We start from the raw sequence: 26916 nt of genomic DNA, 5'->3' as shown, positions 1-26916 counted from the left end.
TACATACCGTATAATTTATGTGCATTTTAATCAAGTATTCAATTACATAACACAAAATATTGATTCCTGCTAAATATCTGCTTTAGCAAGTTATCACAGCACTAACTTCTAAAGGGGCAAGTTCCCTGGCTTTGTGCCTCTTAAAAATTGTTTAACAATTGCACAAATTAGAATGTTTAAACAATAAATGGAAGAAATAGCCGTAACTAGAAACAGCACTATTGTCAAGCTGTGGTTTTGCTCTGAAACATGAAATTCGCCAGCATTAGTATCCCTTTTTGAAAATGGATTTGTGTAAAAAGCCTTCTTGAAATTTTCTCAAGCCTGGCTGTTAAATATCTTCAAAGATAAAAACTGAGGGCTGCTGAATACTCTGAAACATGTGGCCATCAATTTGGAAACCCCTCTCATGACCGATTGAGAATTCTGAGCATGCTTCACTTGCCACCACCGTGTTTGAAGAATATCTTTATGCCAAGCACTGTGTCAGCCCTGTTTGCAAAGCCATTCCAAGCACAATGTTCTTTTCCTTTTCCTTTTCCTTTGGCTGCTTTCTTTGTTTGTCAAGGGGACAGCTTTGCTGACCGTAGATCAGAGAAGATGGGAAGATCTCAAGAGCAGACTGAAGATTGCACAGCCCCTCCATCTCCCACCTCGTCCTGGTATCAAAGATGCTCTGATTTTATTCATGCTGGGCACTGGTGTTCATGATTCCCCAGGAGTCTCAGATTTAAATTAAAATAATAATTGTGAGGCCCCTGGGAGGTTTGTGCATAAGTTAATTCAGACACAGGCTCCCAACTCCAGACCTTTCCATAAGGCTATTAAAATCAGCCAGCTAAAGACCGTGCTTCAGTGCCTTCAGAATAAACCTTAATGAAAAGACCAGATTTTTAAATAAAATATATTTGTGCTTGCCTTTTAAAAATTGGAGTGAAATGTATTAAACTGACAGCAGTGGAATGATACACTTCTTCCAACACTGATGGTGCCCTGCACCTTTGCTTTAAACCTCCAGAGCCATTCCTGCAAGATTCTTCACAGCAGATTGAACCTGTGGTGGGGAGGGGGAGGTGAGGGCTGGAGAAGAGCATTAAAGAAAATGAAACACAAGAAAGTGAGCGTGAGCCATGTCTAAAATGCCCTTTCTAAACCTTTCTTTTCCAGATAATGACGGTTTTAGAGCTAAAATGTATGACATAACGCAGCACCCATTTTTTAAGAGGACCATTGCATTACTTGTTCTGGCCCAATCCGTGTTGCTCTCTGTTAAGGTACTTTGGCTGCTTTCATTCTGAACTCTGTGAATAGACTTTAAAAACAAAATGATTAGTACATGTTTGCAGGACATGATATTTACATTCATTTCAGGGGGCCAGGACATGTACTTAACATGGCTTAGTTCTTTTTACTTCCCTTTCTCTCCTCTCTCTTTCCCTTCCCTGTGTCTCTGGACCCCCTTCCCATTTTCCAAAGAGCTAACCTCAGTACATTAAGCCACCTAATCTTTGACAAAAGAGTCAAAAACATACACTGGGGGAAAAAAAAAACATCTTTCTAGCAAATGGTGCTTGGAAAACTGAGTAAACACATGCAGAAGAATCTAGACCCATACCTCCCACCATGTACTACAATAAAATCAGAATAGGTAGAAGACATAAACATGAAAATACAAATACTTAATCTGCCAGAAAATAAAACAGGGCTGTATTTGTGGTTTCTGTTACATCCAAGAACACTGCAAACTGCCTTAGCCATTGCAGTCCATATCCCTTAGTACAAAAATTAAAATTCAAGCATGTGTTAAAATGGGAGGTCTGTGTGTGTGGGGAATGTGACACCAACTGCGTGTTCTTCCTGTTCCAGTGGGACGTGGAGGACCCAGTGACTGTCCCTCTGGCGACCATGTCGGTTGTTTTCACCTTCATCTTTGTTCTAGAGGTACAGTAATGAGTTGGCTGGCCCTGGGGGGAGCCAGGCACAATTTTAAAGTGAATGTGTCCCCCTTTTAATGGCACTTCTTTCAGCTCTGGGTTCCAAGGTCTTTGAAGCTTTGGGGGTGAGGCAGGGGGCAGGTGGGCATGCTAAAAAGGTTATTTCCTTTTCTAGGCCTTTATGCTTGACTCAAATAAAGACTTTGAGTTGTAGTCCCAATGTTTCTAGTCGCAGAAGTGATGCCTAACGTGTGAATACTGGCCTGTCTGGTTATGTGAGTGCAGCTATTTAAGGCAAACCGCACAAGCCACTGTGTTTCGGGGATTCAAATTACAATGTGATAGCAAAGTGAAGAGTTGGCCCAGGCAACATTATTTTAATGTGTGATCTGTATAATATCGCTTTCCAGTGTATTGGTCTTTGAAATACAAGCAGATTGTTATTTCACCCTATAGCGGCTGATGGTTTAGAAAATCTTTGGTCTTTTACTTAAGAGAGAAAAACATCCTGCTCTCAGAGCTAGTAATAAAAAACAAGAGGAAAATGTGGCAAATATAGGCTGTAGCGTACTTAGCTTTAAAAAGAAAACCGTTTGTCTTGGCAATGAAGTCTTTCCATTTACTACATCCCGTAAAAGCATAGCGTGTCTTAAGTTAATAGATTTAAACCTGTGCTGAACACCCTCCAATCTCTTCCTTGCTTTTCTCCAGGTTACCATGAAGATCATAGCAATGTCACCCGCTGGCTTCTGGCAAAGCAGAAGAAATCGATATGATCTCCTGGTGACATCCCTGGGTGTCGTGTGGGTGGTGCTTCACTTCGCTCTCTTGGTAAGCACACAGTGGAACTTTGTTTCAGTTGGTTATCCTGATTCCTGAGCTGAAACATAGTACCCTTCCTACCCCCGATGATCAGTATTTCACCCTGTGATTCATGGTTGCTTCCTCAGCCTCCAAGACATTTAACTTCCATTTCTCTGAAGCACACCATTCCCATCTCCAGATCTATATTCTATTTTTCCTAAACTGCCTTCATATTCTATTTTCAGTCTGAAGTTCAATTCCAAATCTACAACAGTGTGTCCACTTGACTACTATCTAGAGTGGTGCCATCCAGGGAAAACAAGATATGGCTCCATTTAAATTTTTAGGAGAAATTTAAAAGGAAATAAACAACAATACATTCATAATATATTTTCTAAGCTGCCCATATAGAAAATACCATTATTTGACACGTAAACTATATAAAATTATTAATTATTTTTTTCCTTTGGTATGAAATCTCTGTGGAATTTATTTTTACAGCAAAGCCTTATTTAAATTGGCAACCTTCCAAGTGTTCAGAAAGCGTGTGTGGCTGGTGGATTATGTGTTGGGTATTGCAGCACTTGGAGATCTGGGTCCTAGTCTCAGACTCACCGTTGTCCAGCTGTGATCAATTTATTTGTCTTTACACTATGGTAACTACTAGTAAGTCAGGTTATAAGGTGGTGAAGTACTAGGTTATTGAAACAGTCATGCTGTGACCTCTATTGTTATATTGTTATGTCCTGTTTTATCTCAATCTCCCCCTTATTGTTTCAAAAAAAAATTATTTAGTCATTTCTTATGTTTGTCTTAATTAAAGAAAAAATTCAAAAAAATTAGGATATATAAATAGTAACTCTTTTCGATTTCCTATTAACTTGTTTTGAAGTCCTGTAGTACTCCCACGATCTTGTTTTGACTGATTAGACTCTGTTCCATTCTATATGATAGTATCAAGTTTGAAGACATAGGCAACTACTTTGAAGACAATAAGATTCACTAAGATACCCATTCTGGTTTGACTATTGTCTTCTTTGGAAGTCCTGTAATGTTTACAATGCCTAAGTTTTATTGGTCTTGTTCTCTACTGTTTTGTCCAACTTTATAATATCTAATAAGATAGACAATTCTTTTTAAGGAAACAAGGGACAACGTTGATAACCATTGTTGATAAACTTGTACTCTGTTCTACACCATGTGCTACGTCTATCCTTGGTATTGACTGACAGCTTTGTTTTGCCATATTTGACTGTATTCTTCCCCCCCCCCAAAGAAAGTAATAAGCACTAAGGAGTAATAAAATCCAAGATGTGTAAATTTTGTTGTAAAAAAGAGAGGGAAAAAAAAAAAAAAGAAAAAGAGCTCTAACGGATATAACAGCAAGTGTGTTTGGGGGTGTTAAATAGCTGACTTTATCAATGTTTTTGGAACATTGAACACAGCTGTTTGCAGTCTCCCTGTTTGAATGTCCACCTTGTGTTCTTTGATACTGTGATTTGAGGAACTATTTTCAAGAAAATAGTGTGTAATCTACTAGCAGGTAATTTCTTACTGTTATGGTTTTTTGTTTTGTTTTGTTTTGTTTTGTAGTTCTGTATTGCGTGTACCCTTACGCCGCTTTGGTTTGTTTTTGTTTTTCTCTTTTTCCTCTTAAATAAAAAAAAAATTTATTTGTCTTTGGTAATCCTTGTTCTGAACCAAGAAATATAACTCATAATCCACCTACTCCACAATGGCATTTAGGGAGGTCCATGAAATCATGTATGTCAATTTCCTAACAATTATACCAACCCATAGGCTTTATTAAAAATATGTTTGTTTTTATTAGTCTTCGTTGATCCTCATCAAAAGTATCATCACTGGTTTCCCCATTCTCCCATCTTCTTTAGTATTAAATGCATAAGATCTATAACATATGGAATCCATTTACATCATCAAAAAGAGCTTGCTTTATTTTAAAAAAATTGCCTTGCTCCATGAACATAAGTGTCCTTTTTAGACCAGCTGTTGTGTGGAGCATTAGTGGCTACCTGAACTTTCAGTCATCTACATTTGTGTTTTTTGAAAGATAGTTTTGAGCACAAAGTTGTGTAAGCCACTGTGCTAGAACAGAAGAGAATGAAATGAGCAAAACAAAAGCAGTCACTGCTCTTGTAAACCTAGTCTGCAAAATTAAATGGACAGTCCCTGCATGCTCACACATCAGTGAAAATTACACTAAAGTGGGTCTCCTCAGGACATTGTAGTCCAGATGAAAACTCATCAGATCACCATCCTAGAAGGTGTGGGTTGTCATTACCATCAGAACGCAAAGGAAGAAGATATCCACAACAGATCCTGAGCTGACCTAGGAAAAGGGATTCCAAAGTCCATACTTTTCTTTGTCTGGATAAGTATTTAGCTAAAAGCTTCTCCATCCAAGCAGAAAAGTAAAATAGGGTTCCTAATACCAGATGTCTCCAGATAAGTAAACCTGAGCCCCCAAATCCGACTTGTCCATTCTACTTGACTGTTTCTATTGTCTTCCCAAGAACTCTGGTCTTAGAGGAGTGTTCATTCCTGGTCCCATTTCACAGTGGCCCACGAGAAAGGTGGGGAAGGAAGATGCAGCCTGTCCTCCCTTCAGAGATGCTATGGGCACACTTTCTTCACTTACACCTCACGAAAGCTCTCACAGGACCCCCTTCCCAGCTGCCCATCTGTGACTGTTGGAGTTGGCTTGGAGAGTAGTCATACTTTGGCATCAGCTGAATGTCAAAGTTGTTATTGCTGTGTAGCCGGTGAGATCTTTGTTTCTCAGAGGAAGCCTTCCTAGTCATGAAGTAGAGTCATCTTTTGCTTTAATTACACACTTAAAGAAAGAACTGCATATGTTCCTGAGCAGAGGGAACTTTTCTGAAATCATATTGATGATTGGACATATGGGTGGTCTTCAGTCTGCCTTCACCAACATGAGCCCTTCCTCTGGGCCAAGATTCCTGTATTTTCTGTTTCTTGTCACACACTGTCCTCAGAGGAGCTAGTCACTGTGTTACATAAAATAAATTTTGAAATACAGAATTCAGTTAAGCAAAACAAGGACCTAAAGTTTCATTTGAGATTTGATTTTCTGGCTAATATTTATTCATGAGTTTTGGCAGTGACCTTTTCAGCTCCATTTTAAAGATAAATTTCTTATAAGAATTTTCACATTTTATTAAGCTAATTATTCATTCACTAGGCTTCACAGAAGACTTAATATGAAGCTTAGAATTGTGATGAGATCTCTTGTACAAGTGATGAGAGGCTGTCTGCTGTTTACATTTCAGAATGCGTACACCTACATGATGGGTGCATGTGTGATCGTCTTCAGGTTTTTCTCCATCTGTGGAAAGCATGTGAGTATGCAGTGGAGAATTCTATCAAAGGTCACCCGTGACAGCACAGTAGCCAGTGAATTTCAGTCATCTAAAGTGCATAGAGTTGTAGCCCACAAATTATTGAATAATGACTGCACCTTGAAACCAATGATATTAAGTGAAATAAAGCAGAGCCTCGAGCTTAAATATCACAGTTTCTCTTCCTTGCGAAAACCAAAGTGTAGATGAAGAGCAAAATGGAAGACACAAATAGGAAAGTGGGAGACAGGTGACATGAAGTCAAGATTAAAAATATTAAATGTAAAAACAAATTAGTAGTTTAATTGTCTTGTGATATTTCCTACTATTTATATTGCTTCATTTGTTCTTCATAGTCACAGAGTATACACAATTATCAATAAAAAATAATACATCAGCCACAAAAATAAAAATTAATGACCCTAGAAGATGTCCTTTTACTTGTATTGTTTTTATATTTAATAAAGATAACTTTAGTGCAAATAAAAATATTTAGTGAATTATCATGGTTCCATGGGTCTAGATGGGAGTATATTCTTGGTTAATGGTTATGCCTTTGTTCTAGCTATAGTTTTCTTTTTTTAGTGACATTTTTTTTCTTTTTTGTTACTAATATTCCTTCATATATATATATGTATATATATCACATATTCATATCATCAATATATTTAATGTTTTATGATTATTTAGCATGCAATTAATTAGGTTTGAGTTTTGTGAAAATAAACCGAGTCCACTTGCCATAAACCAAAAATGTGTTTAAGGAGAACTAAAAACAAGGCAGGAGAAAATTGGAAGCTAAAAACTTGGGTTGCTACTTTTATTAATGTGGCTTAAAATACTGAACAGTCTGAAGTATGAATAGAATTTTTCAATGCCTGATGATTTCCAAACAATATTTAAATTTAATACCTAGTAGAAAGAAACTTTTGAGTGATAAATTCTTGAGAGTCAGTCTCTAGCCAAACAGTTTAAATAATATTCATTTCCGGACCTTCCACAGCTTGGTCAATTGATTATTCTCTCCATCTCTGTCTGATACCAAATGTCCTCGTTTCCAGGTAACACTGAAGATGCTCCTCCTCACTGTGGTCGTCAGCATGTACAAAAGCTTCTTCATCATAGTAGGGATGTTCCTCCTACTGCTGTGCTACGCTTTTGCTGGCGTTGTTTTATTTGGCACTGTGAAGTATGGAGAGAACATCAACAGGTGGGTGTGTATTTACCTTCCTATTCATTTATCCAGCAACCATTTTAGTAATGAAATCATGAAAAACTTAAAAGATCTCTTTGTCCATTAAAGACTAGGGGAGACGGAAAGGAAAACAACCATTTAGAAATTAAAATAAAATAAATTACCTGAATTTTAAATGGCATTTTCCCACTGAAAAAGTGATGCGTGTTTATTTTAGAAACCTTAGAAAATTCAGAAATGAAGAAAACACAAAGAATCCATAATCCTACTAACCCTTGGGAATATGACTCCTAATTCCACCACTGTTCCTACCTCTTGGTTGTTCCCCAAAATTCCGTACTTTTTCTGAATGAAGCAGTTTTGAAATGTCTCTCTTTTCAGCAAAATATGGAAGGTTAGAAGCTCAAAATTGTGTTAATGTACAGAAAGTATTTTTCAAAAGTTTTCTTAATTCTTATGGGAGCATTTCATTTTTTTAAATGTATTGAAGCAACCAAGTGAAGACAAATGTCCCATATGAAGAAAGGACTTATTTGATATATGTGGCTTCCTTCCCATAGCTTAGTCCAAATGAGTAAATGAATGACTTAACTGTCAAAACTTGCTCACTCAGCCATTCAAGATGGATGAAAATCAGTTGGTGTCCAAACTTGAAGTGACTTGTTCAGGCAGCTATACTTGCAGACAAATAAAACAAATGAGTAAAATCATCTAACTTTTGGAAATGGTAATGTAGCAACCAAAATTGCTGCAAAATCCACCTGTTTTGGTGATAACAAACATCACAACAAACCATATTATTCACATTGTGGCTTTTCATTTTCTTCAATTAGGCATGCAAATTTTTCTTCAGCTGGCAAAGCTATTACTGTACTCTTCCGAATTGTCACAGGTGAAGACTGGAACAAGATTATGCATGATTGTATGGTAAATATTCCTTCATCTCTATCAGTGTCTCAACCTAGAATCAGGATGAAACTCTTTGGCAATGCAGTATTGTGGTGTTGTTATGTTAAAATCAAAACTTTGTATCCAGGCCTTTTAGGCCATGAATTGCACCTTTTCCATTACATTGTATTAATATATAGAAGACAATATTGACTAACCTAACCTGAGCTGTTGTCTTAGTCAATAAGTACACATTGAGCATTGTCCTTTTGACCTTTATCATTGTAGCAGTTAAATAGAGGTGCTCAACTTCTTAAATTTATTGCTTTCAACAGATTTACTGAGCCCTGGTCTGTCCTGGGCCATAGGCTGGGTTCTCATTTCCAAGTCCAAGCTGTCCTGGAGCTGATACCCAGCTGGTCTTACTCTGGCACCCTATCTCCTCCAGGATAATTCTGTATCATTCTTCTAATCTCAGTTTAAGTATCTATTCTTTCTACTGTTTCTCCCTACTCTAGACTGCAGGTTCTGTGTTCTCACAACACTCTGTATTGCTCCTTTGAGGCCTGGACCACAACTGCACTGAATTATTGGCTTAAATGTCTGTGTTCCATCAGCCCCTCACCTTCTGGATCAACGCTGTCCTGTAGAAATTTCTGCAGTGGTGGGAATCTAGGCTGTCCACTTCAGGAGCCATTAGCCAGATGTGGCTGTTGAGCACTTGAGGATCTGAATTTTACATCAAGTTTATCTTTATTTCATGTTAATTAGCATGGATTTAAATTTAAATTGCCACACGGGCCTCCTGTTGCACTGTGCAGTACTGGGGCCTTAGAGGGGCAGGCTTCAGTCTCTCTTTGCAGTCTGTTCCAAATATGTGGCTCAAGCTTTGCACACAGTAAGAACTATACCACTTTATGCACCAGACAAAATTTACCAAATCCAATATAACCCAAGGCAGAACTGAATACATTCTAAGTAAAAGTAGCAGCAGAATGCTATGAGAATGCAGGTGTAAATAGGTGCTCTCTGGCTGAGGGAAACCAGGGCATTTTGCTAGAGGTGCTGGCATTTTAAGGGGCCCCTAGAGAATGATAACCTGAATTTTGTGCTGTTCCCTAATGTCTCAGAGTGCTGCCCCAAAAATGAGGATTACTCCTTATACAATTTAAATGTGAATTTGCTATGCGTAGTTAACCTTCCTAAATCGTAACCCATTTCCTAAGTCTGAACAGTTTGAAATGCCTTTTTATTTGACTTTCCGTAATTTGATCATAGCAGCTACTTAGAACTCGGGGCCAGCAGAAGTAGGAGGATGCACCACTATCAGAAGACGCCAGTTCATTTTCATAGTGCCATGAAATTGGCTCTAACAATTGCAGTGAACTTGGGATTCTACAATACCAGAAAACATAGCACAGATGAAATATTCCTTTTGATTTTTGCTACAGATGACTTACCCAGTGTATGTGGTATCTGCAAGATGACTCTGAAGTTAATAGTAGTCTGCCTGGTTAGGAATACATTCACTAACTACAGTCAGCAGAATTCTGTATTCTTTTCTCCTCTTGCCCTGTCCTCCCTCTTCTCTCACTGCTTCTCAGGTTCAGCCTCCTTTCTGTACTCCAGATGAATTTACATACTGGGCTACAGACTGTGGAAATTATGCAGGAGCACTCATGTACTTCTGTTCATTTTATGTCATCATTGCCTACATCATGCTAAATCTGCTTGTAGGTAAGTGATGTTCATTGAATATTTTTTCATTTCTTCAAACTCAGGTACTCAGATAATTATGTACAATTTTCAAGTAATTACCCAAGATTGCTTGGGGTGGGTGTTTCATGGCCTTAATTATAAATTATTGCCTCTCAACACAGAAGTTGGAAAGACCTTTAAAAGGTATGTAAATGACAGTTGATTGCAATTTCAGGAATTTTACTATTTATTATGATCACTAATTTCAAAAGAGCTCTTCTCATAGATTGCATCAAACGAATTTCAGAGAGGGGCTACCCTGGCGGCCTCAAAATATCACATTTTTTGTTTTTAAACAATACATGTTGTTCCCCAAGTTGTGGGGCCAGAACCAAATACAATCTTTAAAACCTGCTCTGGAGCTCTTAACCTAGGTGACAGCCAGCTGGCACAAATGCCTACACACACACACAGAATGTGTTTGTGTGTATGACCCTCATGTTTTGGGAGCCAAGAACTAGATGAATAATTTTAGTCCAAATGTACAATATGCCAACTTGGAAACTATACTAAAAGCACTTTAAAAATTTGGCTTTATAATGTGGGTGATGAAATCCATTGTTTATAATAGATGTTTTACTTTTCCTTTCAAAAAAAATGACAGATTAGACTAATTGCCTAACTTTTGGATTTTTCTTCTGCTTTTTTTTAGCCATAATTGTGGAGAATTTCTCCTTGTTCTATTCCACTGAAGAGGATCAGCTTTTAAGTTACAATGATCTTCGTCACTTTCAAATCATATGGAATATGGTGGATGATAAAAGAGAGGTAGAGTTCATTGTTTCATGCTCAACCCCAAAAAAATCTACTAACAAATCAGCGGTTTCAATTTTCTAAGATATGGCAACTCATATATATTGACCGTTGAAGGCTACTGCAATAAGCTGTCATTGCTAAGGAACTAAGAGGAAGAGGGATAAAATAGCTCCTCCCCATGTCCTTTCCTGAGCAGCATCCTCTTTAGTCTTCTGGAAGGTCAGCAAAGACAGGAAGTTGAGGAATCTGAAGGAATGAGCCATGAGCTCAGAGCAGGAGAGGAGACAAAGCCACCAAAGGGCAGTATGTTACAGCTTCACGATCACTTCAGCCTCTAGCAGCCAGCCTGACTATAAATACAGTCTAAAAGTTCTCAAAAAGTGGTTGGTCTGAACTGTTTCTGAGTTATTGTATTAATATTTCAACCACAAAGCTCACCTGAGATTTCAGCATCAACCACACCAGCAGCAGCCTCTCTCCTTTTCTCTCCCCTCTCCTCCTTCTCCTCCTTTACTTACTCTTCCTCTTTCTCCTTCACTTCTCATTCTCCTGCTTCCCTTCTTCCTCCTCCATGTCCTTATCCTCTTCCCCATTCTTCATCCTGGAAAGCACTCAGGGTTCATGTCTCAACACTTGAAGACAGAGCAAGAACAGATCAGAAACAGTTTACATTGTAATGGGGTGTGTACAAAGAATAAAAGGTAAACTAACATGACTAGTAATAGTGCAGGCTGTAAGCTAGATGTCTGAAATGCTCCAAAATTTATGAGCACCAACATGGCCCCATGAGTGAAACATTCCACATCTGACCTTATCAAAGCACCATCTCCTTACTCATACTGTGTAAATTTACCTTCAGGCCATATGTATGAAACACAAATGAATTTCATGTTTAGACTCAGGTTCTACACTCCAATACATTTCATTATGTAGATGTAAGTATACCTGGAAAAATACCCAAAATTTAAAACACTTCTGGTCCCTGGTGTGTGAGATAAGGGACACTCTGTACTATTTCAAGAGGGTATGAGCACATTGGTGAAGGTAAAATGGCAGACGGGCGTGGGAGAGGAGCCATGCTTCAGCAGGGATGGTCAGGAGGCCTCCACAGAGGAAGCATTTAGCTGGCATCTGAAAGATGAGGAAAATTCAACCATGGAAAGGTCGAGGCCAGATCCAAAAACAGTCTTAAGAAATGCTGATGACCAGCAAAGATCAGTGGTGCCAAAGTAGGTGTCAGAGGTTTCCTGGCATTAAACCAGGGTCATATGGCAGCTCGCAGCTTTCTCTTCACTCTCTCTATCCTTGGTACCCTCTGCACCTGGGATCTAGCCTATCAGGATTTCCTTCTGAGACAAGGATCAAGGCACAGACATGTGGTCTAGCTATTTCTTCTCACCTGGGCTCACTCCTATCTCCTTGATTGTCACCTACAGGACCTCGGTCTCATCAGATACACTCAGGGAAACCACAGTCCCAGTACACAGGGATGCCAGTGACCAACAGGAAGCCAGGGGTCACCAGGTACATACAGAAACATAGCCAGGGCTGATGTGGTCAGCCACATTGCCTGCAAGGTACAAAGACCTTTTAGAGCTGTTTAGACACAGAAAGAAGGCACAGTTGGGAATCTTATGGTCATAAATATCATTGTTTTGGTCACGCAGAAGACTGAAAGGAGCTATCTTTCAATGGAAGCACAACTTCCAATGCATGTGTCTTAGCTACTTTCCTCATTGCTGGAACAAAACATCCACAACTTATAAGAGTATATTTTAGCCCACAGTCATTTGGCTCCAAGGCAGGATAGCATGGCAGAGGGTAGAGGAGGAAAAGAAGCTCAAATCTTGGCAGACAGGAAGCAGAGAGCTAAGGGGGGATCCAGGAGGGAGATAAAGCCTTCCAGACCACCCTCCCAGTGACCTGTCTTTTAATATCCTAAGAGTGAGTCAGCTGTAAAACCTGTAGTCCAATCACCTTTCCAAAGGCCTCACCAGTGAGCACACAAGGATCTTGGGGGACATCTAGTTATAAACTATAACATGTTTAGAAGTCCTGGCATCCAAAATATGCACATGTGCATTGGCCGTGTATGTGCACATGTGTCACTGGGCACTCAGTGAGTGTGTTAGAAGGAACTGAGACAATAGGATGGGTATGAGTAGTGTTAGCTCCAGGGGAAAGTAAGGGGCTCTTTCTGTCCTCCCTGACTGCACAGTGTACCAAGTTACCATGTCCCATAGGCAGGAGAAGCCCAGGCCCACTCTGCCTGCTCCTGGCACTGGTGATTGCGCCTACCTCCCAAGACGCTGGTCAACGACTTTCTTCCCTCCTTGTACTAGCTATGATATCATTGGAGAAATAGCTCCTGTCTTAAGTTTTGCTCTGTCTTGTTTTTTCCCTATGAAAAGAGACCCCCAAGGGGCTGGAGATTTAGCTCAGTGGCATAAGCACCTGCCTTGCAAGCAGACGGTCATGAGTTTGATCCCTGGTACCAATAAAAAATGAAAAAAAAAAATGAAAAGAGACCCCCAAACGAACCCCCAGAAGGTCTGACTTGGGGTTGTGCTCTGCCCCCAGGGTGTGATCCCCACGTTCCGCGTGAAGTTCCTACTGAGGCTGCTGCGTGGGCGGCTGGAGGTGGACCTGGACAAGGACAAGCTTCTGTTCAAGCACATGTGCTACGAGATGGAGAGGCTGCACAATGGCGGCGATGTCACATTCCACGATGTCCTGAGGTATGCAGCGAGGGTCACAGCCAGGGTGACAGTGCCTGGTGGAGTCCAGAGATAAAAGTTGAACTCCTCAGAGGCTTTGTGAATATCATTAACAAGTCTGTCCAGAACCTAAAAAGCCACATTGCCATGGATATAAAAGGGACTACACATCCCAGGCATGAAGTGGCCTTTCTCACTGTCCCCCAGAGTTCATTTCCAGTGAGATGTGACAGGCAGTGGCCTGATGTCCAGTCAGCGGATACTAGAAGGGACCTGAGACTAGGATTTCCACCTCTTCATTCTAGGGTAACAGCACTGTCCTGTTTAAGTGAAGCCACTTGCTCGTGGTCACCTCACCTGTGGCAGAGGCGTGGCTGATCCCTTCTTCTTCCTCAGGCACTTCTGGAAGTTTCTGCAGGCCCACTCTGTGGTGGCTGCCCCTAGCCATAGTTTCCAGACTTGTAATGAGCACTCAGGTGGAACAAGGAGTCAGCCCAAGGCTATGATTTTCCTTCTTTCTGAGACCTCTGTAACAGTCCCCAGGGCTGCTGTGACAAGGTGCTATCAACTGAGTGGCTGGAACAACAGAAACCAACTCTCTCCTGGTTCTGGAGACTGGAAGTCTAAGGTCTGTTGGCGGCATTGGCCTCTTCAGACATTGGGAGGTGGGGAGTCTGTCCCAGGCTCTTGCCCAGCTTTTAGTGACTTCTTGCCAGTGTTTATAGTGGAGGAGCAGCACCCCGAGTGCACTGCAGTCTAAACACAGTGATTTCCATGTGTGTGTGCGCACAGGTGTGTACATACCTGTGGCCAAATTCCTCCCATATTAAGGGCTCAGTCACATTGCATAGGGCCCAACGTGCTCCGGTGTAACCCTGTCCAAACTAATGACATCTGGAATGTGCTTCTTGCAAATAAGATGAAATCATGAGTTACTGAGAGTTATGATCCCAGGATACCTATTTTGAGGGGAAAATGTTTGACTAATAACAGCTTCTTAAATAGGAGCCCCTGGGAAAAAGACTTATAAGCCTATGACTTGGAAAGGGAAATAATTATATTTTTATTTTCCATAATTGTTCCTGGAAATGCAATGTTTTCTCTAATGATGAGGTTAAGCAACAAGCAACAATATTAACAATATCTATGCCTTGTCACCAGGAGAAATCTAGAGAAATCATGTCACTGCCTGCCTTGACTGGAATTTTAAAATATCGTTTATGCTCACCAGTACTTTAAGGCTTAGACGTCACTTAACCTAAGTTAGATGTTATTATAGCCTTTGTAATAATGTGTATTTCATTGCATGCATTTAAAACATTATTCTAAGAAATGCCCCCATAAGCTCCCTTGCCAGAGAAATCTGTGCCTCAGAAAAGTTAAAAGAATTTTTTAAAAAGAAAGTTAAAAAGAAGTCATCACTCTCAGTAGCTATTTTGATCATATTGCGAGTACCTGACAAGTGTTGGATAAGTCACAAATTCTGGGAGAATGTAGGTATACAGAAATATCCTTGCAGCTAGAAGATGAAAAGAGATGAGATCAAAACAGGAAGGACCTGGAAAGTTCCTCTGAAGTTATCCATTTTGCCTCCCACTATTCATTTCTTCCATGGACAAGCTAAGAAGCAGAAAAAGGTGGACAGAAAATACAGATGAATAACAAAGGATGCCATCTCTCTCATAATGTTAGTCTTTCCTGTTAATGCTAAGTTTTTAGGTTGCATGTGTGCCATGTAGACATGCTGTTGTCATTAATAATTAACCTTTGAACCTTTCAGAGAACAAAGATGCATGCATCAGATATGATAGAAAAATAAAGAGAATATTTAAAGTTTTAAAATATAGTAGAAGGCACATTGCCACCCCCTCCTCTTTAAAATACTCCTCTTGACTTTAAAAATACATATCACATTATTCTTGCCTCTTTCTGAAGCAGCTCTGAAAGTCCTCTTTCATGAGTGTCTTCAGTTGTGCAGTTGTGGCTGCTCTGATGTCTGGAATCAATTTAAAATGTTTACCTTTTGTGCTCATTTTGACCTTGGGAAGAGCCAGAAATTGCACAGTGCCAGTCCTGGTGGATAAAGTAGAAGGGAACACCTTAACCCTTTTACCACCCTGCTCTTTCTTTGGATGGACTTAAGCAGTGACATTGGCTGTTTTGTGAAGACACTTGCGAAAGAAGACTTCCAAAATGACTTCAGAAAGTGGCAAGAATGATGGAATGAGTGTCCCAAGCCAGGAAGAATATTTTGATGGGGGTTAATGGTGATGTATCTTTTCCTGTAATATTTCTTTATTTAAATATTTTCATCATACTTCATAATAGAAAGGGACCCAGCCAAAGTCACTAGTGGTGGTTTTCCCCCCTTGCTGTTCTTCTAGCCCAGGGAATGAAACAAACATTAAGAAGGATGAGATTCTTGATGAGTTCAGGGATGAGAAGAAGAGAAAATGTGCTTTTTTTTTCCTCTGGAGCAGGCAGAGACTTATCAAAGAAGAGAAAACCAATGTCCCAGTGCCCCACAGACTGTAATCTGGGCTCCAGCACTGGCCCTAAACTCAGAGCATGGGGATTCCAATTGGAATTTGAGGCTCTGCTATTACATGGGCTGCATAGTCCTGCCAGAAGGGGCTGTGTTTTCCTTTGGTTGGGGACCCGACATGCTGTGAGTTGCCTTACTGCTCTTGGGCCTGATGAGTCTTAGTGGCTGTGTTAGATACACTCACCACTTTCTGGGCCAATTCAGCGAGGGGTGAAATGGGAATCAATGTTCAGTCCTGGCTTTGTAGCCTCTGAAAGTAATGAAGAAGACACAGAGAGATAAATGAGATAAATTGAGAGGGAAGGGAGTAGGGGGCATGCAGGACACACAGCCAAGAAGACAGTATGAGGGAGCACTCTTCCCTCTGCAGAGAAAGGTCCAGAGTCTGCACATAGGCTGCTAGAAAGGTAGAACATTGCGTCACCTGGATCTTTTGTTGGACAAGCACTTGGATAGGACTTACTGCTCTAAGTGTCGCAGGAACACTAACTCGTTCATCAGTCAGGTAGGTACCAAGACTGTCTTCATTGTACCGACTAGGGAGAGAGACACAGAAGTATAACCAGACTATGTCATCCAGCTAGTCAGGGGTGACATCAAATCACTGCGCTGGTTGGGCTGAGTGACTTCCTGTCTGGACTCTGACACTCCCAAGTGTCTATGTCTCCTGTGCTTCCTCCACAGCATGCTCTCCTACCGCTCGGTGGACATTCGGAAAAGCCTGCAGCTGGAGGAGCTCCTGGCTCGGGAGCAGCTGGAGTACACCATTGAAGAGGAGGTGGCCAAGCAGACCATCCGCATGTGGCTCAAGAAGTGCCTCAAACGCATCCGGGCCGTGAGTGAACAGCGAGCATGTGGCTGGGTCCCACCCTCAGAGGAGGAGGGGTGAAAGGAGAGAGCCCCCTGAGCATGGCCCAGAGCCACCTGTCGCTAGCTGGTCTCCTTCACACTGTGGCCACTGCACCCACTCAGAGGGGCCAGAAGCTGCTGCAGACATCATTCAGGTCCAGACTCAGTCTTGTTCCCTTCAGCAGTGCCCTTAAGGTGGCTGTGGTGAATTACATCTTCCTTATCTTACATGAAGGTTTAAGCAGCAACTTCATGATATTGAAATATGTATGATAGCCATTTATTAAATTCTACTAAATTCCAAAAATATCTGCTGAGACTAATTTACAAAACTACTTTTCAATTGCCACTAAAAATTCCAAGAAACCATTGATAATGCTGCTTGGTCTCTAAAGACTATCTCTCATGAGATTTTAATGATCTGTCTGCTGTTTCCTGAACTAGAAGTTTGTAAGAGCATCTAACTCATAAATTAACAAACATATATTATGTGAGCACATAGGTGCTTACAGTGAGTGTCTCTTTTAGATAATTACTTCCCTGGCTGTTTTGCTTATGCTTCACACATAGAAAAGATAAAACTACTCACTATTTAATGTATCATAATGTTTGCATAAGATTTGTTTGTTCTTTTCTTCAGAAAGACAACATCATAGTACAGAAATATGCATTTCTGTTGGAAGAGGGAGGGTCCACAAAGAAAAGAAACACCCAATCTCCTGTAATGAGATCAACTGCCCACTGTGGCCTTGTCACAGCTGGCTCCCTGAAGACTCTTCTAGCTCCAGGGACCAATCTGTCTGCCATAGGCTCAAGGACAGCACAGGATTCCTGGCCTCAGGCTGTGCCAAGGCAAACTGGACCACTGCATTGGCCAACTGGGCTGGCCCACACAATCCAGAACCAACAAGCAATGAGGTTTCCTCCACCTCCCGAAGCTCACTGTCTCCTGCTCACTGCAAGAAAGGGAGAACAGGAGAGGGAGGCCAAGCATGGGTTTAGTAGCAAAGAATAAAATAAAAGTAACAAAAAAAAAAATAGAACACCCAAGTTAGTAATTTTAAATAAGACATGAGGCGATAACAATGAGCACAGCTAATACAATTGTTAGGCAAATGGAAAGCAATGAGAAGGCCATTCCTAAATCTCTAAGCCCTCTTTTGGGTCAGTCTGAGTCATCACTGGAACTTGTTCCAGAGCTTCCTGTGGAAGCTCCTAAGATGTATCTAACCCCACAGGTGTTTGGAGGGCACAGAAGAGAATGTGACATGGATGGGGGTGGGGAAGAGGTTGATGGGCTCACTTTTCCCTTCCTGAGGGGGCAGCATCTTCCCACAGAAACAGCAGCAGTCATGCAGCATCATTCACAGCCTACGAGAGAGCCAGCAACAGGAGCTGAGCCGCTTCCTGAATCCTCCTAGCATCGAGACCACGCAGCCTAGCGAGGACACAAATGCAAACAGCCAGGACCACAATACACAGCCCGAGGTAGGGGTGTGAAGTGTCCTTCATCCTGTTCTATGAAGTTCCTTCCTTGATTTAGAACATTTGGAGGGCTGGACATAGAAACATTTCAACCAAGGTGGCACTATGTCTCCAAGAGTTTTTTCACTGAAACCAACCAAAGTGGTCAGATGGAACCAATATATATTTGTGTCTTTGCCATTCAGGATTCAGTGGTACTTGGTTCAAAAGATTCTGATTTGTATGGTAGTGAGCTTTATAATACTGAGACAAAACATGTGAAATAATCGACTTCAAAGGAAGATAGGTTTATTTTGGCTCACAGTTTTGTGCAAGATTTCAGTGCATGAGTGGTGGGCCTGTATTTTAGGCCCATAGAGAGGCAGCAGCAGCGGGTGTCTAAGGAAGCTGCTGAGCTTGGAGTAACCAGGAAAAAAGAGAGAGACCAGAAGAGCTAGGATCCCAATATATTTTTCAAGGGCATCTCCCAATGACCTAATTTCCTCAAAGACTCACTTCTGCTACTTCCTTTGTCAAGTCTTTGGGGTACATTCAAAATCCAAGCCATGACATGTGAACACCAAAACACATTAGTACCCTGAATGCTGCGTTTGTTTTCTGTCACCTGCTTGTTGCCTTTTGTTTTATTTTCTTGTTTGTTTGGGGTTTTATTTTTGCTTTGTTTTGTTGCTTATGTGGTGGTGGTGGGGGGGGGTCTTTGGTTCTCTTTGCCTACAGACTTAGCATCACATCCAAGGGCTGAGTTTGAGTCTACAAATGCTACATGCCTTTGGAGAGGACAGGTTACATGAAGCTTCCCCTCAGCAACTCATTGAATCTTGCTAACTTTATGTTACTGAAAATGTTTGCACTTGGTTTTCAACTTTTCTCAGCGACAGACTCATTGAGGATTCTTCCTTTCTTAGATGAGCATCAGGGGAGCATATGGAATTTAGGATGAAGGAGTGAGGAGCTTTTAGTTACTGAAACACAGAATATCTTCATTCCCAAATTCAGTCTACATAACTACTAAAAAAAAAAAAAAAAAAAAGCACAGAGTCATCTACACTCTGGAGAGCCCTGAGTGGGGACAGCAGCTGCCAGGGAGGCCCTGTCCTTTAGGAGGCTGCAGTTATGAACTTAACTTCACCATGTGGAGCTCATCCAGCCTTCTGTGCAGAACCCTTGGTGGCTCAGACTGCAAGTGTAGCAGCATAATCAGGGGCTAGGGACCAACTCCAAAGCCTGCGGCTCCACAGCCCAGCAGAAGGCCCATGTACTAGCCCAGTTTGGGGGCAATTTCATGTCATTGCCTCCCAGCCTGTAGGAATCATCTGGATCTGCCATAAAGGGAGTCAGCAAAAGGATGAGCAGGCATGGACAGTAGCCCTTCTCTGGGTCTCCCCTGAGGGCAGCTGGCAGTGCCTCACGTCAGAGTCAGGGTGGGGTCCCGACACACACAGTGAGACGGTAATGGTGATGATTGCAGAGCTCTCTGGCTTACACTTTTTAAAAATCTAGAGAGAGGTATCTGGCAAGTCAAGAGGGAATTCTGACACAACGTGAAAGCCAAGGCTTTGATGAGGAAAAACAAAGCTGCTGAGTGAAGCAGAGCGCAGAGAGCGAGTGAAGCATCAGGAGGTGTTCAGCGTTAGGCTGTCAGCTGTGTCCTCCAGGGGCCATTACAGAGCTCTGCCCGTGGAGCTGCTTTTCTGAAGCTCCAGGTTCTGACTTTGTCTGGCGAAAGCCTACTACTCTAGATCCAGCCAGCCCTCGCTGCCCTCTTCCTCTCTGCAGTGCCACCATCCCTGCCTGCCTTGCCAGCCAAGGTATAAAGTGTCAACAGTGTCCTTGGGGATGGAGTGATCAGGGTGGGCCTACACAGGAAGTGCTTCCTGAGGAGCTATCTCCTTGTGCCCCTTGCATTCATGCCTGGACGGCTTTCCTTGACTCTCTTTACCCAGGTTCACATTCCCTTTCCCTCCTGTGAACACTGTGTGTCCCTGTTACTCTTCCCATTTGGTTTCCCACCTTGCTTCTTTTTTTTCATTCATGAAGAGGAGAGTTCAGACCAGTGGAAGCAGTGAGCAGGAGGACAGTGTTAAGAAACAGCCATAGCTTCTCTTATGAGATAATTTTTTTAGATTCCACAAAAGAATGAGACCATGTGGTATCTGTCTGTCTTTTTTCACATAATATGATGTCCTCCAGCTCCATCTATGTTACAGAGCCTGATATCTTATACCATGGTGGGGTAACCATCTTCAACAACAACCTCTGATTATTTCAAAGTAACTAGAAGAATCCAAAGGTTCCCAATACATAGAAATGATAAATGTTTGAGGAGATGGAAATTCTGACTCCCCACATTCATCATTACACATTGTGTACATGTATTGAGTTATTGTTCCAAACCTCATAAACACCTACAAGCATTATGTAGCAATTAAAATATTTTTTAAAAGATGAGAGAGACATAACCACCTACTTCTTCTCCCACACAGACGAGCAGCCAGCAGCAGCTCTTGAGCCCCACTCTCTCGGACAGAGGGGGAAGTCGGCAGGATGCGGGTGATGCTGGGAAGCCCCAGAGGAAGTTTGGGCAATGGCGTCTGCCCTCAGGTTGGTACATCAGTCATTTCTCCCTTAGCTAAGGTCTTTAAAAGATCTTTACTGTCTCTTCTTTGGGTCTTGGACTTAAAAATACAAGGTCAGAATTACCTTTCTGATGCTATAACCAAAACTTGAGAAATCAATTTCAAAAGAGGGAAAGTACATTTTGGCTCATGGGTTTGGAGGTTTCAGTCCATGGTTGCTTGTCCCATTGCTTTGGGTCTGTGGTGAGATGGAATACTGTGGTGTAAGAAGCTGCTCACCTGCCACAACTAGGAAGCAAAGATACATGTGTCCTAATCTCCTTCCAGGGCACACCTCCAACAACGTCTTACTACATCCACATCTTATAGGTTGCAATATCTCTCAGTAGCACCAAGTGGGGGGGGGGGTCAAGCTTTTAACACAAGGGCCTTGGGGGACATTTCAGATCTGAACTATAGCAAGGTCTCTGATTGTTTACAGACAGTGAGCCAGTCATAAATGCATCCCCTTAGCAGAACTATTCTCCAAATAACTTCTCTAAATGTAACTATACTTTCCGTCAGCCCCAGCTGAGAAGGCAGCATCTAGGAGCAAAGTGAGCTGACAGAACCAAGATCCAGAAGGAAAGGAGGAGATTTCCAAGGGTATCTCTGTGTATTTAAGACAAGGCAATGAGGGGCAAATTTTTATTAGTTCTGAGAAGGAATGAGCCGACATCATGAGAAAGTATCACAGGCCTCTGCTTTGTCTCAGTACCCATTTGTGTATGTTGTGATAGGTAGCTGAGCAGTTCACCATCTTCATGCACTCTAATTAGCTAAATAACAACAGCAATAATAACAACAAACATTACTAATCACTAGGCTAAGTGCATTGCTTGTTTCCTCAGTCAGTCCTCATAATTCTGTTATTTTTCCTACTTTACTGAGCAAGCAAGAGAATTTTGTTCTAAATAAATATAGGGTTTTAAGAAGGTAGATAATTGTGTTAGAGCCATGGAAGGAGGAAGAGCAAGCTGTGTACTCCCTAGAATCCCCTGCACATGGTGCTCTCTTCAGAGGACCAAGTCTGGGAGGAAACATGGCTTACATGCTTTTTAACTGCACCCCAACTTTAGGCCTATCCAAATGAGGTGATGGATGCAAACTCTTCTACGCCACATGTTCCAGCAAGCAATGAGGGTACAACTTACAGTTTGCAGCTAGAGATGTTTAGTGGATCTTAATTAATGTCACTGCCAAGGAAACTGTTCTTTTCATATCTGAGAGTTTACTATTCAGGGATCACAGATGACCTAGGTGTTGCCTTGTTCATGTAAAGCCAGGACTGATGGAAAATAAGACTGAGTAGATGGTTGAGCCAAACATGAAAAGTCTTTTATGACAGGCCAGGAAGTTTCAACCTCATCCTGTAGGCAATCAGGAGCCAGTAAAGTTTTTGAGGCAAAATGCGACTTTTAGAATCCATGCTTTTGGGAGAGCTAATTGTCTAGGCCAGTATCCAGAGACAGGTTACAAGCTGCAGGATATTACCATAGTCCTGGACCATACTGGAGGTCCAAATGCCACAAACACAGATGAGAAAAACGGTCTGGGAAAGATTGTTCCATCATTAGTGCATTTAAAAGCATTTTTTAAAAAAAGTATGTTGTCAAAACTGCCTCCAGTAGTCCACACCTAGATAAGCCTAGAATCCAAAATAGCAATAACTATCTGCTGGGGACATGTTGAGTTTTAGGAGGCAAAGAGAAAGTAAAAGAGCATGGTAAGGAGACACCAATAATGTACCAGTGTCACACTGTGTCATTTAATGTATTTTAATCTTTACAATAATTACAATTAGGACATTTTCATTCTCTTCGTTTTACAGTAGAGAAAATTTGGGTTCAGTGATGGGAACTTGCCATGGCTATGTACCTACAGGTTACAGAGGTGGGACCCAAGGTCATGACTGTGGGAACCTTGAGTCACATCTGTTTTTGCACTCACTACTACCCCCTCTACCCTTCCCATTAACTTCACTATCACTCCTGTTTCTTCACTCTTTTCTTTATATGCATATGTAATTAACATCAACTAATGATACTTGTATTTATCCAATTTGGAACTTTTAGTAATTTTCATAATTAACCTGATAAGAGGGGCAAGGAGCATATTTTTCCAAGTATTATTATTGGTTGTCTCTGACCATAATTTTTAAACATATTATAAACAATCAAAACCTGGAAAGTTTTCTTACTTAACATCTAAGTATCGGACTTTAGGAAGCTAAAAAGTCATTGATGGAATTCTGTTGTTTCCAGAAATGATTGCAAGAGGTGAAGGAATACCAGCTTGCTCACGGGATTCTTCTTAATTCCACAGCTCCCAAACCAATAAGCCATTCAGTGTCTTCGGTTAACTTACGGTTTGGAGGGAGGTCAACAATGAAGTCTGTTGTGTGTAAGATGAATCCCATGACAGACACGGCTTCCTGTGGCTCTGAGGTCAAGAAGTGGTGGACGAGGCAGCTGACTGTGGAGAGTGACGAAAGTGGAGATGACCTTCTGGATATTTAGGTGGAAATCAATGCAGAAAAAAGTGTAGTGGTGAAAACTGTTTTCTAATATTCTCCCTTAACTGTCCAGTAAGCAATCTTTGATTGATGTATGATTGAATTCCTGGCACAAGATTTTTTTTTAAATTGATGTTTGTTCTATCATAGCAAGGGATCAAAATTGGTCTGCCCAACCTATGTGTCTGATATAATATTATCATGCATTCAAGCAAATTTGGGGCTGGAGGTATAGCTCAGTGGTGATCACTTGCTTGGCATGTGCAAGGCCCTGAGTTCAATCTCTAATACAGGAAAACAAAAAGGAAAGATAAAGAAAAGAGAAAAAATTATATAGTGGCAGTATTGATAATAGAAACTATACCAACCACAGACATAGATCATTCAACAGTTTCGTATGTTCTGTGTAAAGTGTACATTTATATGCCCTCTTATGCATCACCACAGAACTTATAGCTTTAGTTCACTGATTTTCTATTGCCTCTAGAAATATTTCTCTTGAGAGAATTTATTATTTATGATTGATCTGAAAAGGTCAGCACTGAGTTCATGCTAAAATGAGAGTGATTTCACAAACTACAGATTGTGCATTTTGAGAGTATGTCCTTTTCCTTGTGTTATTGTTTAAAATATATACAAGGTATTTAGAGATGAGAACAAATGGTTTTCTGTCTTTAGTTATTCTGATGTAACTGCTGTCTGCTTCCAAGAAAATTATATGTGCAGATCCCAAGCAAAGAAATGGATCCAGGATAATAACTGATACAAAACAAACTTGTAGATAGACAACTTGAGGACATGGAAGTACAATAAGGCTGTTTCTTTAAAAGACTTTTAATAACCAAATCTATCAAAAAACAGTAAAACAACATAAGTCATTATTTTAAAAACTCTTACATGTATGGTGTTATTACTGACTTCATTACTTACCTGGATTCCCAAGGTCTGAACATTTTTATATCACCAGAGACATATGGATTTCTCCCAACACACTATGCTTAGATTCAAAATGAGCCCTCAGCTATCAAAATCACCTGTGGAAACCATGGTGCCCTATAAAATCTTACTCTGAAGATTTGACATATGGCAATTATGTTTTCTAGCATATCAATGGTCCATATCCTCAGAGAAAATAGCAATTGCAAAATGATTGTAAAATACATCATTTTGGACTCTTGGCTAGATATCTCAATGAAATAGAAATGAGTTTCTATTAGTCTTCTATTCTCTAGTTAGTAACTGTTTCGTTACTAACTAGAGACTTAACTGTTTATTTTTTAATCAGACTGATTATCTGAGAATTCTTTGACTCCCAAGTTGTTTTATGATCTTTTTCTCTATTTAACAGTCTTTCAATAGCCAAATACCACATTCTTCTGTATCACAAATGTAACATTGTGGTGACAGTTGATTATTTTTATGGCTAAGTGTGACTACAAGATTATGTGCAATTCAGGTCTGTGCATTTGAAATGATTTTACTTGGTTTTATGATTACTTTGGAGTTTACTTTTTGTACATTAAAAACAAAAATAAATATTGGATTTGTAAAATAAACAGAGCTGATGATGATTTTTAAACCTTTTCTTGGCAAGTTCTGGGGATGGTGCTAGGTCTTTAGCACTTTGCAAACCCTGGAGAGAATATTCAGTCCATAATTGTTGAACAAAAACTCTGTCTCTGGTATTCATTTCAGCTCAGATCCCTGATCCAGAGTGCTCTTCTCACTTTCATGTGGCTAAAACTGGGTGATACTCCTGTGCCTTCCAAAGGTCCAACAAAGAGAGAAGGCACTTCCATGTGTAGGGCTTTGTACTAGTGCTGCACAAAAGCAAAGTCTCCTTGCTCAGCCCATTACACCTGAATGATGCAGCTTCATTCCCACAAAACTGCCAAGCCCTTCCCAAAACATCTGTCATTGAAGATCAAGACGATGTCACTGTTCATTCTGCAAAGGAAGAGGGACAGAGCTGACATGCAGTTAGAGAAGCAGTCCCCAACATAGTCAAGTAAAGCAAACACTTCATGAAGAAAGCATCTCTAGAATTTTCTGAAGCAAGTGGGGCAGACAGCCAGCATGGGAAGAAGGCACCACCCCCTTTTAGAGGCTACTTCCTGACAGTGAGCATACTTAGGAACTCTCAGAAAGACAGACGGGAAAATTAAGGCCCCAGTGCTCCCTGGTCCTTATGGAGCCCAGTTACTAAATCCTGTCACCATGTCACCCATTGCCTTTAATCAAAAGAGACATTGAATTCAGGGGCACCAAAAAGCCTCAGGAATAGCACAGTTGATCCAGAGCCTCTGGGAAATTACAGACCACACACAGGCACTATCCATGTGGCAATGGAGGGACCCAGAGGGAAAGGGAAGGGGACAGAATAGCCAGCGCCATTCAGTATGTTCTTACTGGTGGTTCCAGACCCAGGCCCACAGCACTGACCAGCTATTGGTGCCCATGCTGCCATGCTGAATAAGATAAGGGTGTATAGAAGAAAAGATGCCATTGTAAAGCCTTACACAAAAGAGGTTTCTAGGCGAGCCAAATGCTGTTTACCTGTTCATTTATTGCAAGAGGCACACAGCAGATCCGTGATTTTCAATCTGTTATTTAGAAGTGGCACACTTTCTCAGAGACACTCTTTCAAGGGATCCCAGAACTTCACTGGAGAAAAGATTGCACAGCCCAGGTGGAAGCAGGACTGAATCCCATCAATATGGGCCCTGCTGACCTATTGTCACAAATTGAACTATATCCCCCAAAAGGTATGATGAAATTCTAACTCCTGGCACAGTGACTATAACTTTATTTAGAAATAGGGCATTTGCAGAGGGAATCAGTTATGATGATGTCTTAGTACAGTGAGATGGATCATCATTTCAGTAACAGTAAAAAGAAGAGAGGGATACACACAGAGATTAATACCCTGAGAAGAAAGATTTTCAGGGAAGATGGTTCGTGGAGACAGGAGCAGATACCGGAGTGGGAGACCCACAAACCAAGAAGTGCCCTGGCTGCCAGCAACTCTGAGGAGCATGGAAGGATCCACCCTGTTGACTTCAGAAGGAGCAAGGCTCTGTCAACACTGGCCAGCACAACTACACAAAAATAGATTTCTGTTACTTCAAATCACCCAATTTATGATAGTTTGTTATAGCAGCCCTAGAAGACTAACACCCCAAATTCACGCCTGCCCCAAAACACCCTCATGTTCCCAGGAACTCAGTCTGGTAAATGTTAGTATAGAGCACAAATCAGGAGCTTTAGAGTGTGGGTCCATGCTATCATGGTGTGTAACACTCACATTAGTATTTTTTAATAGAGAAGAGTGTCTCCATTTAAAAATTGCTCTTGACCTCAAACTCATGAAGATGGCAGCTATCCAAATAAACTGGCCTTTACAAAAGGAAAAGAAAAAAACACAGAAACAAGAAATGCTTGATCAGCATAGAGAGGAAGTAGAATCTGTGTTCTT

The 26916-nt window shown here is 41.1% G+C and overlaps 1 protein-coding gene across 2 annotated transcripts in view; it reads left to right on the top strand.

The window, feature by feature from the left end:
* Positions 1 to 24997, top strand: part of Nalcn (sodium leak channel, non-selective) — a 302929-nt gene extending 277932 nt beyond the window's left edge. For both annotated transcript variants that reach the window (XM_063246998.1, XM_003477592.5), the window contains exons 31-44: positions 569 to 662; positions 1168 to 1274; positions 1867 to 1941; positions 2646 to 2765; positions 6050 to 6118; positions 7180 to 7328; positions 8147 to 8240; positions 9806 to 9938; positions 10612 to 10727; positions 13296 to 13453; positions 16662 to 16812; positions 18165 to 18314; positions 20795 to 20912; positions 23252 to 24997. In XM_063246998.1, the coding sequence (XP_063103068.1) occupies positions 569 to 662; positions 1168 to 1274; positions 1867 to 1941; positions 2646 to 2765; positions 6050 to 6118; positions 7180 to 7328; positions 8147 to 8240; positions 9806 to 9938; positions 10612 to 10727; positions 13296 to 13453; positions 16662 to 16812; positions 18165 to 18314; positions 20795 to 20912; positions 23252 to 23445 (1728 nt within the window). In that variant the 3' untranslated portion in view covers positions 23446 to 24997. The remainder of the gene's footprint in view (positions 1 to 568; positions 663 to 1167; positions 1275 to 1866; positions 1942 to 2645; positions 2766 to 6049; positions 6119 to 7179; positions 7329 to 8146; positions 8241 to 9805; positions 9939 to 10611; positions 10728 to 13295; positions 13454 to 16661; positions 16813 to 18164; positions 18315 to 20794; positions 20913 to 23251) is intronic.
* Positions 24998 to 26916: the final 1919 nt, after the last annotated feature.

The sequence above is a fragment of the Cavia porcellus genome, unplaced genomic scaffold (assembly GCF_034190915.1).
Source record: "Cavia porcellus strain 051 isolate PalLab524CR breed Dunkin Hartley unplaced genomic scaffold, mCavPor4.1 scaffold_4, whole genome shotgun sequence".
Taxonomy (NCBI): Eukaryota; Metazoa; Chordata; class Mammalia; order Rodentia; family Caviidae; genus Cavia; species Cavia porcellus.
This window is presented reverse-complemented; position numbering and strand designations above follow the sequence as displayed.